At 34.1% G+C, this 12,972-nt stretch overlaps 1 protein-coding gene across 1 annotated transcript; it reads left to right on the forward strand.

The window, feature by feature from the left end:
- The first annotated feature begins 9,301 nt into the window (after positions 1–9,301).
- Positions 9,302–12,131, forward strand: LOC143042769 (alpha-amylase-like). The gene is made up of 4 exons (XM_076215231.1): positions 9,302–9,482; positions 9,970–10,209; positions 10,848–11,079; positions 11,868–12,131. The coding sequence occupies exons 1-4, from the start codon at positions 9,317–9,319 to the stop codon at positions 12,103–12,105; spliced, it is 876 nt and encodes a 291-aa protein (XP_076071346.1). The 5' UTR covers positions 9,302–9,316; the 3' UTR covers positions 12,106–12,131.
- The last annotated feature ends 841 nt before the right edge of the window (positions 12,132–12,972 follow it).

Consider the following 12,972-nt stretch of genomic DNA (forward strand, 5'->3'; position numbering starts at 1 on the left):
ATTTTTATGTTAATGCCAGATCTTCCATTGCTGCTCTTTAATTTTTCAAACTGGCTTTTTCTAGACTCGGGAAAGATTAAGATAAAATTGAGATTGAAAATGGGGAATGTGTCGTGTTGACCAAAGAGCAGAAAACAGCCCAAGGCCACCAATGGGTCTTCAACACAGCGAAAAAATCCCGCACCCGGAGGCTGGTTTCAGCTGGCCCCTTAAAAAAATGCGGACTAGTTCAGTGAAATGGACGTCACACTAAACTCCGAAACATATAAAAGAACTAAAATTAAAAAAACATTCACTAACAAAGGCCAGAGGCTCCTGACTTGGGACAGGCGCAAAAATGCGGCGGGGTTAAACATGTTTTGTAAGAAGTAAACCCTCCCCCGATACCTCTAGCCAATGTAGAGCTTATCGTATTGTATAGACGTCTGTCTATAATTGGTAGAACTCGTATGTTTACCTCTTAGAAAAGTTGTCTTTTTAGTAATTTTGTGCCTTTGGATTATCATCTGAATTATTGCTTGATTGTTGTCTGCTTAACGTTCAGTGACAAACATTACATGCATAGTCAGGACGATTTATCCCATCGACTTGACGTTCAGTGGCAAATATTACATGCATGGTCAGGAAAATTTATCTCATCGACTTGACGTTCAGTGGCAACTATTACATGCATGGTCAGGACAATTTATCTCATCATTTTGACGTTCAGTGGCAAATGTAACCTGCATGATCAGAACGATTTATCGCGTCGACTTGACGTTCAGTGGCATATATTACATGCATGATCTGGATGAATTATCTCATCGGCTGGACGTTCAGTATGCAAATATTACATGCATGATCAGGACGATTTATCTTATCGACTTTACGTTCAGTGGCAAATATTACAACATGATCAGGACGATTTATCTCATCGACTTGACGTTCAGTGACAAATATTGCATTCATGATCAGAACGATTTATCTCGTCGGCTTGACGTTCAGTTGAAAATGTTATATGCATGCTCAGGACGATTTATCTCATCGACTTGAACCATCATATTCGCATGCCCTAAAATACATTTTTGTTTTGTTTATCTATATCAATTGAATAAGTCAATATCATAGGCTGGACAAGCATTCTGTTATTAATTAAACAGAGGAAAGTTCACAATGGGAAAGTTAAAATCCTCACGTTTGTCATAGATATGAGTTTTGTCCAATTCTGCCAGTCTTGCTATGAATTAAGGTAGATGCCATCATGGGGTGTCTACATTATAATCCATAGAATTTCTTAATAATTTTCCAAAATGTAGTTTATATATCCTGCTTGTTTAAGAACATTAATAAAAAGAATAGGTCACCGGACTTATTTTCACACTACATGTACAAGAAATGTGCGTGTATGCATGTATTGTAAACGTATCAAGTATAAAGGAGGAGATGCGCTAAGCTTTTCTTAGCAAAAGATGAAGTTTTAAAATATCTTGTTTACATTCTGTATGTGCCTTCGGACGCATGCGCATGAAATTTATAACGTCTTGTTTTCATTTATAACAGCACTGGGTCGATACCCCTGCTGGTGGACTATCAGTCCCCGAGGTTATCACCAGCTCAGTAGTCGGTACTTTGGTACTAACATAATTTGGCTTTCAAATATTCAGATTCGAGCGTTCCTGATGAAGGTAAATCCAGAAAAGCGCTTCGGACGCATGAAATTTATAACGTGTTGTTTTTTTGGTTTTTTTTTTTGTAACGACACAATCAATTGTGCCCACATATATGTATTAGCTATGCACACTGAAATATAAAAATGTATACAAAATACCGAACTCCAATGTAAATATAAAAAGGTGAAACTGACAAAACAAAACCATTTTGCAAATACTCGATTATATTATTCAGCGGAACTCATGGAAAACAACTATCTTATATTCTTGACTTGTTACTGTAACAGATAATTCCGAAAAATGGTGGGTTGAACATAGTTTTACAGGTAGCTAAACCTTCCAATGTAAGAAAAATGAATACGGCTACTTCATTCTTCGTTTTAGTATAATTGATTTGCTTACACTTTGTAATATAAGTAGAGGAAATCAATTTCACAAATTCTTCAATGAGAAAAAATAAATAAACTAAATCTATTAATATTAATTTTTCAGCTTTGACACCACAACCATTACGTAAGTATACTCTCTCGAAATAGGTTGGGGTCCGAGTGGGGGAGGAGGAGGGGGTATATTAAAGGTATTTAAAGCAACAGTTTCAAGTCCCAGACTTTATTCAATAATTATACTAGTTATAGTCATTAATTTCATTACGGAAATGATGAGGATAGTTTTAGACGCGTTGTAGTATTTCTATACAAATATGCTTATCTATTTGGTTTTACATTATCCGGGTTTGAAAGTATGATTTCTTCTACTGTGTTTCACAGTTGTTTGTAAATCTTTAACTATTAGATAAGTTATTGCATCAATAATAAATATGCAAAAGATAACGAAAAATGCAGTTATTTACCACCTCTTTCAAAAACAGTATGATGCTAAAATAAAACATAAAAAGACAAGCGAAAAATAAAAATATCATGACCAATTCCTTTTTGGGGAATATAGGTAATTTATTTCAAGAGTACTCCTTTAATGAAAAATTAGAAATAACGCTTTGATATTGTAATGTATCTATACACATAGGACAATAAATTTGATTTGCCCTATTGTTTATACTTCAATGGACTTAAACATGGAACCATTTTTTTTTTCTTCCGCTTTAATACAGGGGATATTTCTTTTCCAAAATCAACTTTAAAATTTGTTTCTCTATACAAATAAAATGTTCTACCGTCACTTTGTCATACATTGAATCACCTTGTGTTCTTTTGCAGCTGCAGCATTATTGAGAAAAGCTGAAGTGGTGAGGGGAAGTGAATAAAAGACGGCAAAGTATTGCAAGAAACTTTAGAAAAGCTCTTCAAGGAACTTATCATCTTTCCGTTGATTTTATAAGTCGTAAACCATAAAATCACTTAGAACCTAAATACGTATAATGTTGTGAGCTATCATTTGGTCATCTGTTAAAGGATATGAATCTTCGGCGGATCAAAAAGGGGGGATGGGGTTCCGGAGGTTGAAGCCCACTTTTTTTCTTCAATTTGTTTTTTAATTTTAATTTGTATTTTGTGGACCTTTAAAATCGAAGTTATGAAACAGGAAATGTATAAAAATATGCATTGAACACTTACTAAGCGGTCATATATCAGTTAAAAACGAAAATTTATAAAAATAAGAAGATGTGGTATGACTGCCCATGAGACAACTCTCCACCAGAGACCAAATAACATAGACGTTTAGTCTGGCATCGTTACATTATTTCAGCACAACTTCAAACAGACAAAATTACACAAAAAAATCTTCCTAATACCCACGACAAATATATTTATCGCACATCGGATAAATTATGACGTTATGATTGGTTTAACGCCGTCACGTGGTGACCCCCTATGGATCCGTATGGGGTCAGTAGCAAACTCCGAAACAGTGGTAACGTCTTCCTTGCAGTAGGCTATGTCTATGGAAGCACTCTCAACACAACAATGAACAATATATTATATCAAATCTGAACAAAGACATCACATACACGAACAAATCATAATGACAACATATACAATTATTCATTTCAAAACTACATGTACGTCATAGTTGACTTGAAGAATATTTCAATTAATTTACTTGAAATTATTGATAATATACTAGGTAATAAATGTTGATAAATGAGCACATATGTAGTGCATACAGTACATTAGATTCAGTATATGTACAAACTGATAAATACATCTCTAATACTTGAGTTCATAAATAAGTAATAGTAGTATACAGGCAGTCAATTCGTTCACAGGCGCGGATCCAGCCATCATGCAAAGAGAGGTGCCAACACCCGGAACACCATAAAATGTTCACATAATAAAAAAAAAAAAAAATACGTTCAAACCTATGATTGCGTTGGATAAAAACCGCAATTTTATACGTGTGCATGTAAAACAAATTTCGTTGTAGAAGGGTCTAAAAACAGCACAAACAACATTTTCCAAAAGACCAAAAAAGTGAAAAAGTCTATTTAAACAAAACGCATTTGACTAACAGGTCGAACAACTGGTGTTCTTAAACCCTGCTGACAGCCATTGGCGATTGCCAAATAAAATTGATCACGAGATGTAACAAAATGGATCTTAATATAAATTTAATACTAAACAGAAAACGATAAACTTGTGACCAAGATGTCATGCCACAAACACAAGGTGTCAATATTTTTTTTGTACACCAGATCTAGATTTCGACAATATATATATATATAAATAACAAGTCTAAAAGGGTACAACATCACCAAAAACACAATAAAACGAACAATATGTTAGATATTTATGATAACAGATATCCTTCCTCGGTAATTGCACAATGACAAATGAAACATGTCAATTCAAATTAAGACTCTATCAAAATCTTGAAATTTATACAATTTGAGCGAACGCTGGAACAATTTTTAAAATTTCCAAACACGGCGCAAAGACTACAAAGATATGCCAAAATAAAATTTACGATGTGAACTGGCCCAACTCTAAATTCCCAAAGGTGGTGACAGTTGAGATGTTAAACAACTGCGTGGGAATACAGTCCCAATAAACAGTCCTGACAGATCTAAGTTGGTATAATATTTAATATATGACAACGGTAGAGCAATTAATATTGCAACAGAGACTGCGTTTTAAACATCCCAAAAATATAGTAATTAGATGATAAGAAAAATTAGTAATAAATTTTTACTAAGGTTAAGTAATAGAACGTGGCTGCGTATTTACACATCCCTGCCAACTGTAATTAAAACTAGTATAATTCAAAACTTCCTGAAAAGAGTAAGAGTCCAGTACGGAAGCCGGAGTTACTGGACACAAGTGATGGCAGGAAATTAGTGATGGTAGGGAAAATGAGTTCTATGTTTTTTCGTTAATGCCTTCAATGGGAAACTGTCCTGATCTTTCTTATCCAAAAACTTTCCCGAGCAAGTCTGTCGGCCTTTGACCAGTCCTCGTTGTGATCTATGATGGTGATGAAAAGTGTTTTAAGATCAGCATGTGACGACTTACGGGGAGGTCGGGCTTGCAGGTGTAGTCACTACGATGACCATTCATGCGCTGCTTATCCAACGCAATCATAGGTTTGAACGTAGTTTTCAATTTAGACTCGTTTATATTTTTTCGTTTGGGCTTGTACCATATTTTCCCTCCGGTTTATATGATCCGTTCATCCTATATTGACTCTTAAAATTCAAGAGTCGATCTGAAATTGAGGGTAAATTATATGGCCTTCCAAATACCGTTTCGATCCATAACATCACTGAAGAAACATATATTGTCGAAATCTAGATCTGGTGTACAAAAAAAATATTGACACCTTGTGTTTGTGGCATGACATCTTGGTCACAAGTTTATCGTTTTCTGTTTAGTATTAAATTTATATTAAGATCCATTTTGTTACATCTCGTGATCAATTTTATTTGGCAATCGCCAATGGCAGTCAGCAGGGTTTAAGAACATTAGTTGTTCGACCTGTCAGTCAAATGCGTTTTGTTTAAATATACTTTTACACTTTTTTGGTCTTTTGGAAAATGTTGTTTGTGCTGTTTTTAGACCCTTCTACAACGAAATTTGTTTTACATGCACACGTATAAAAGTTGCGGTTTTTATCCAACGCAATCATAGGTTTGAACGTAGTTTTCAATTTAGACTCGTTTATATTTTTTCGTTTGGGCTTGTATCATATTTTCCCTCCGGTTTATATGATCCGTTCATCCTATATTGACTCTTAAAATTCAAGAGTCGATCTGAAATTGAGGGTAAATTATATGGCCTTCCAAATACCGTTTCGATCCCTAACAAGACTGAAGAGACATATATTGTCGAAATTCCAGATCTGGTGTACAAAAAAAATATTGACACCTTGTATTTGTGGCATGACATCTTGGTCACAAGTTTATCGTTTTCTGTTTAGTATTAAATTTATATTAAGATCCATATTTTTACATCTCGTGATCAATTTTATTTGGCAATCGCCAATGGCAGTCAGCAGGGTTTAAGAACATCAGTTGTTCGACCTGTTAGTCAAATGCGTTTTGTTTAAATATACTTTTTCACTTTTTTGGTCTTTTGGAAAATGTTGTTTGTGCTGTTTTTAGACACTTCTACAACGAAATTTGTTTTACATGTGTTATATTTCTTATTTTGCAAATTCGATCCACACGTATAAACATTGCTGTTTTTATCCAACGCAATCATAGGTTTGAACGTAGTTTTCAATTTAGACTCGTGTATATATGTATATTACATTAATTTTTAGGATCCTTTACTATAGATAATTTAGCTGATCTGTAACAATAACATCTTCATGCCTTATATATCATGTACTGTAGTACGCCGCTAGATTAAAACTGACGAGGAAAGGTAACACACGGCCAGCGAAAGCTCTTTTTATGAGAGCCCAGGTGGTCGTGTGGTCTAGCGGGACGGCTGCAGTGCTGGCGATTTGGTGTCACGATATCACAGTAGCATGGGTTCGAATCCCGGCGAGGGAAGAACCAAAAATTTGCGAAAGCAAATTTACAGTTCTAACATTGTTGGGTTGATGTTTAGACGAGTTGTATATGTTACAGGGAATTTGTGTAATCAGTGGTTTTGTAAAATCACTGAAATTTCAGGGAATTTGTAAAATCACTGAACTGATTAGTGATTTTATAAAATCCCTGATTTTGACTAGTGATTTTACAAAATCCCTGAAATAATTAAGATCTTTTTTTGAATCCACTGATTAAATTCAGGGAATTTGTAAAATACATTCATTCATTTTTATTAAGAATTTCTGTGAAAAAAGACTACAACAGTAACACTGAATAAGTTGAGGTTAATCTAGTCTTTATTTTAATATTAAGTGAGCGATTTTCATGCACAAAACAACTGACATACTGTAGAAAAATGGCTCAGGCACAAATGTCTTGAAATCAAGAGCAAACATACACAGAAAAGTTACTTCAAATAATTGAGGTAAAATTAAAGTGCAACATATGGAACCAGGGAAAATATGATAAACATTTTGGAATATTTTGTCAATGAGCCACAGAAAGAAGACAAAACAAGCTCTTATCACTACCGTGTTTGAAAGAAAGTTACTGTTTGTTATAGTTTTTCTGTATATTTACTGTAGAAAATAAAACCAATTATATCAATTATTTTAAATCAAATATAAAAACTGAACATTAGGTTGATTGCTGTCATTAGAGAAGAAAAACACATATGTAAGGTATAAGAAATTTAGTGGTTTAGGGTATGTGATCCAGTGGCAAATATTACATGCATCAGATCAAGAGCATCTTATTGCTGCATGAAAATTGATTTATAAAAAGCAAATAAGTGTTGTATAATTAATTTGCTGCCTACAAAATAACATTTATATTCATAAAATAATAATAAAAAAAGAAAACAGAAAATATTGGTAATAATACTTTGTTTTGTACTTGCATGTTTATGAATAGGTTAATCTAACCAAGCAAAAATAAACAAAGTTTAACCTGGCTACTTTGGTCATTTATCAGACACATGTATTCTATCACAAAGTGGTATAACTTTGAATAAGTTTCTTAAATGTCTCAACTCTTTTAATTCAAATAACATAAATATTTTGTTGATAAATGAAGGTATGAAGTTCTTCAATGTAGAGATTTGAAAAAAATTGTTAAAAACGATATTCATCAGATGAAGATGTTTTAAAAATATTATGTATGTCTTGAAGACATGTACAGCATAGTTAAGAAAATTCACATATCAATAGCTTATAGTGGTAGGGATGTCACCCAAACTTGTCTTGCAAAAATAAGTAAATTCAGAGTGGTCTAAATACCCGTTTATATGCCTTATAGTCATTATCATTATACACAAGTTCTAGCTCATAGTGTTTATTAAACAAATATATTTCTAAATCATTAGTGATCATTCATTTGGTCTATCTTTATATTAAGAAAAACACACTTCTAATAGCATGTTATACTTTATTGTAATCAGGGGTTTTACAAAATCCCTAGCTCTATTTTCAGTGATTTTGTAAAACATTATTATTCGTTGGATACCATTTTTTTTTTATTTCATTGATACAGAGGAAACCATGAATTTAAAAGTTTAATGAGTTACAAATTTTCTATAGGAAATATAAAGACTTTTACAAAACGACCGAATCAAATATCCACGAAAATGAAAATATTCCTCATTCCGCAATCCAGGAAAACAGATACCCACAGACATAAATAAATCCACAATAGATGATCTCCCATCCAGACCCTCTACATTGCATGAATTAGCAACACGTAATAATCAATTTTAATTTCGTCCTATTTTTGGAATTTAACATGGGATAATTTATTTGAAAATGTTTTACCTTCTCATTTTATGTCTCTTACCAAGGTACAAACAGGGAAAAAAAATGCTAAACCCCTTTATCATCGAACATTTGGCTCCTTTATAAAACAATCATTAGAGCTGAGGGCAGAAGTCTTACTTTTCTCGATGTGTTCAATTCTTATAGAATTGTAATTTTTTTGCTATATTATGTTTGTTTTTGTTTTTTTGTCACAAAGTAATGATGTTTATATGACAATAAAGGTATTAGAGTAGAGGCAGCTAAACACATGTGGCCTGGAGATATTTTAGCTATTCAGAAACTTACCAAAGATCTTCCTAAAGGAGGAAAGCCGTTCATTTACCACGAAGTAATTGATCAAAATGACAGTGCAATTAAGGTGAATGAATATTATCCAAATGGTCGTGTCACAGAATTTAGATTCTGTCAGAAAATTGCACAAGGAGCACGTTACTTTGGAGAATTGGGCGGAGTCTACGATCCAGGATGGGGCATGGCTGATTCTGACCACGTCTTCGTTTTTGTTGACAACCATGACAACCAATGAGGTCATGGAGGCGGTGGAAATAGAGTCACGCATAAAACTTCACGTGATTACAAAATAGCGGTTGCTTTTATGTTAGCAAATGACTATGGATTTCCTCGAATAATGAGTAGCTATTACTTTGGTGACGATTCTTCACCCCATAACTCGGATTATAGTATTAAAGATGTCACAATAGAAAAAACGGTTTGTGTGGGAATGGTTGGGTATGTGAACACCGATGGAATCCGATTGGAAACATGGTTGCCTTCCGAAATGCTGTTGCCGGAACATCGAAAATGCACTGGAAGGACCAAATGGTCAGGTTTCCTTTGCCAGAGGGAACAAAGGATTTTTCGCCATGGCCAAACAGGGACATATGGACGAGACCTTACAAACTGGACTCCTAACTGGGAAATTTTGCGATCTTATAACTGACTTCAAGAAGAAGATAACAGTCGATGGAAGCGGAAATGCCCATATTGTTATTGACAACAGTGAGGAACCAATACTTGCCTTTATCGTTGGTATGATTAATTACTAGTAATTTTAAATCTGGATATGACTGGCCATTAACATGTCGAAGACAAACATAATAAGCGAACAATTAGACTAAAATGTATGTCTTACAATAAGAGCAAGACACACATTGGTACGTAACAAAACAAAGATAAAGAATTCATCCTGTAAAACATTACCCCAAAAATATTTCAAACGTGGCCACATACTTAACTAGGAATGATCAGATAATTATAACATACATGACAAAGTTTAGCTACATGTAAGTAATAGATATACATGTAAGGTAAGTATGCGCAATGGAGATAAACACAGTCAAGTATTTGAATAGTAACAGTACATTTTTGAGGTAAATTAATCATGATTTATCAACAAATTTGTATATAGGTGCAGATAATACTGAACCAATATATGACAAATTTAGTTATTTTTGTAAAACCTATGAAACGTAATTAAAGTGTATTGCTAGGTGTATTCTCCCGTATATTTTGCCAGGTGGACCATCTACTCATTCAAATACAGGTGTTCACTCCGGTACATCAAATACTAACAGTTCTGGTACCGGCAGCGGTACTGGTAGTGGCACCGGAAGCGGAATCGGAACTGGAATAGTTTCTCCAACAAACGGACCAGTTCCGAAAGGATTTCATAGAACCATAATTCTTTTCGAGGGACGAACAGCTCCTGGACAGGATTTGTTTATAAGAGGTGGAATAGACGAGGATCACAGGCAAGGTGAGTCAAATATTGATATATGGAGATGTGGTTAGAGTATGAGACAACTCTTCATCCAAGTCACAATTTGTAAAAGTAAACAATTATAGGTCAAATAAAATTGAGAATTGAAATGGGGGGGGGGGGGGGGGAGATATGTCAAAAAAACAAAAAACGACCTAAGAGCAGACAACAGAAAATTTTAGAGGCCCCAAAATGACTCTGTATTAACTAGTACTAGTGTAAAACCATTCAAACGGAGAGGCCAACGGTCTAATCTTTTAAAAAAGTTTCGAAAAAAAAATGTTCCGAAAAAATATTTTTCACTTCAAAGCCATTTCTCAGAATTGACCTTTGTCGTTGAAATTATACATCAGTGATCGTTTAATTAATGGACTATAAAATAATATGATGCAGTGTTGCCATATGTTGGTCCTATTGAAACTGATCATGGATATCTTTCCATTCGTTTCACGAACATAAGAAGAACGCAGTATACGAATTACAATTCTCCGTTACAGCCATTTTTTCTTCAATAAAGCACCGACGACAGCTAATTCAATTATATAACTATCTGATGGAAAGTGTCAGAGAGTAGATTTAATGATTGAAGTTAAGTCAAATAATATCTCCTGCAAGTGTTTGTCTTCATTTTGCAGGATGCCAACATACAGCTGCGGCCAGCGCATGCGCAATTCCAATAAAAAGTCATGATTTGGGATCCAGTGATCACTTTGCCAAATACAATGCCTGGAGACAAGGGGATTCTTACTTAGACTGGTATGGAGCAGAACCAGGACAAGGAGATTATCATGGTCAAACTCCACAAGGAACACCGGCTGTTTGGACTACAAACCAATCCGGAAAACCCGGATACAATGAACTCAACACGTAATTATAAACTAGTTTGCATCTTTCACCCTAGCTTCATTCGATTGAGTGATAGCTATTAATTAAACGTCCAATGGAAAATATTTCTTAATAATGACTTTTTTTCAATGTTTTTCATTGAGGAACCATTTTTGGAAAATTCTTATTAATTCAAATTATTTAAAGCATACTCGAGATATTGTACGATTTCTAAAGGGAGAGTGAATACTAGTTAGTCATAGTGATTACTTTAAGTCACTGGAACTCATTTCATTGCAATTTTCCAGTTTATAAATGCAACATAAAATTTTCTGTTATTTTATAATTAACGAAAACATATGATACAACTGCAAACAATTCAATCAACAACTTCGATTGCTTTTTATTAAAGGGAAACCACTCTAAATAGAGAGACCACGCCCACTGGTCATTTAAAACTTGTACAAGTCCGTTAACGATCGGTTTTCTTAACCGTTTCTTTCTGTTAAAGACCGATGGAAAACAATTGTTTGTTTGGGTAATACATGTTATAAGCCTTAATATGTTTAAACCATCTATGCAATCTAGAGCCTTTGAATATAGTTATTAAGATGCAGGCTTGACACAATGGTACCAGTGCTACCAGAAAGGTTTGTCCTGCAACCAAGATATATATACCTTCTGAAAATGACGGCGTAGGATATATATATGCTTGAAATTATGGACCATACCCCATTGATGGCCTTTGGCTGTTGTCTGCTCTTATATCGGGTTGTTGTCTCTTTGAAATATTCCCCATTTTCATTCTCAATTTTATATTTATTCTATAGATACGGAGAACATTTCTGGTTAGTAGATATTGAAATGGACTGCGACAAAACTGAAAATGGATGGTTTGAGGTCAAAGCCGTCATCAATAATAACTGGGAGAACAATGTTCCCGGAAACTCGTGTCACTATGGAAACGTTCCATATAGAAGCCAAAACCACTGGGCAAGATGTGGAATGAAAAACGTGCTTCATTTTAGTGCAGTCAACTGTGAAATATCTGAAAAACCAACAAGTTAAATTAAATGAACATAATACAAATTAAATTATGTTTCCTTTTTATGCTATCTATAAAACCAAGCAAATCAAACTAGGCTTTGGGAATCAGGTTGCAAAGTACAATTAAAGACTAAAAAGCAGTACACAAAAATGCGAGGACAGGCCTCAGGTGTCAAACGTTTTAAACAAAAATTAGGAGATATGGTATGGTTGCTAATGAGACATCTATCAACAAGAGTAAACATGGAGTTGTAGTACTATAACTATAGGCTATCATATGGCCTTCAAAAATGGTCAAAACTCAAACCGAGTAGTGGCTATAATTGTGAAACACAAAATAAAGGCCTAATTTGTAAAAGAATAATTTACGAAAAACAAATATGGCAGACATGACTCATTCAACCACTGTACTACAAATATACAGACTCCTAACTTGGCAGAAGCATACATATAATGTCGGCAGGTTAAAACTGTTTGTGATCGCTGAATCCTCTCGTACTTTGGACAGTGGTGTTTAATACATTAGATAAGAATAAACCTTTATTTAAGATTACCTCAATTTTAGACAAACAAGTGTACTGGTATTAATTCACTTTTCGTGTCACTTACTGGAACGTTCAATATAATGAATCAATCAAAGAGGGTCTGAATGGGGTTTACAGAATAGAGAATAATGGACGAAAAGAGCAAAACAACGGAAAACATAAGAAAAAATGGAGTGCGCAATTATAAAGAATAAAGAATAATGGGCAAAATGAATAGAGAAAAGAGAAGATGGTAAAAAAATAAAGAATAAATAAATGATGCCACTCAATCAATCTTGAGTGGCATTTAGAAACAAAGGACTAGCTACCCTGAGAAATAACAACACATATCACAAGTGGTCTG

This window comes from Mytilus galloprovincialis, chromosome 8 (genome assembly GCF_965363235.1).
Source record: "Mytilus galloprovincialis chromosome 8, xbMytGall1.hap1.1, whole genome shotgun sequence".
Lineage (NCBI taxonomy): Eukaryota > Metazoa > Mollusca > Bivalvia > Mytilida > Mytilidae > Mytilus > Mytilus galloprovincialis.

Bases quoted from the DNA above. Each gene is read 5' to 3' on its own strand.
- LOC143042769 (XM_076215231.1), top strand. From the start codon at position 9,317: ATGGCCAAACAGGGACATATGGACGAGACCTTACAAACTGGACTCCTA. The intron at 9,483-9,969 runs GTATGATTAATT...ATATTTTGCCAG, and splicing joins AATACTTGCCTTTATCGTTG to GTGGACCATCTACTCATTCA. The intron at 10,210-10,847 runs GTGAGTCAAATA...TTCATTTTGCAG, and splicing joins AGACGAGGATCACAGGCAAG to GATGCCAACATACAGCTGCG.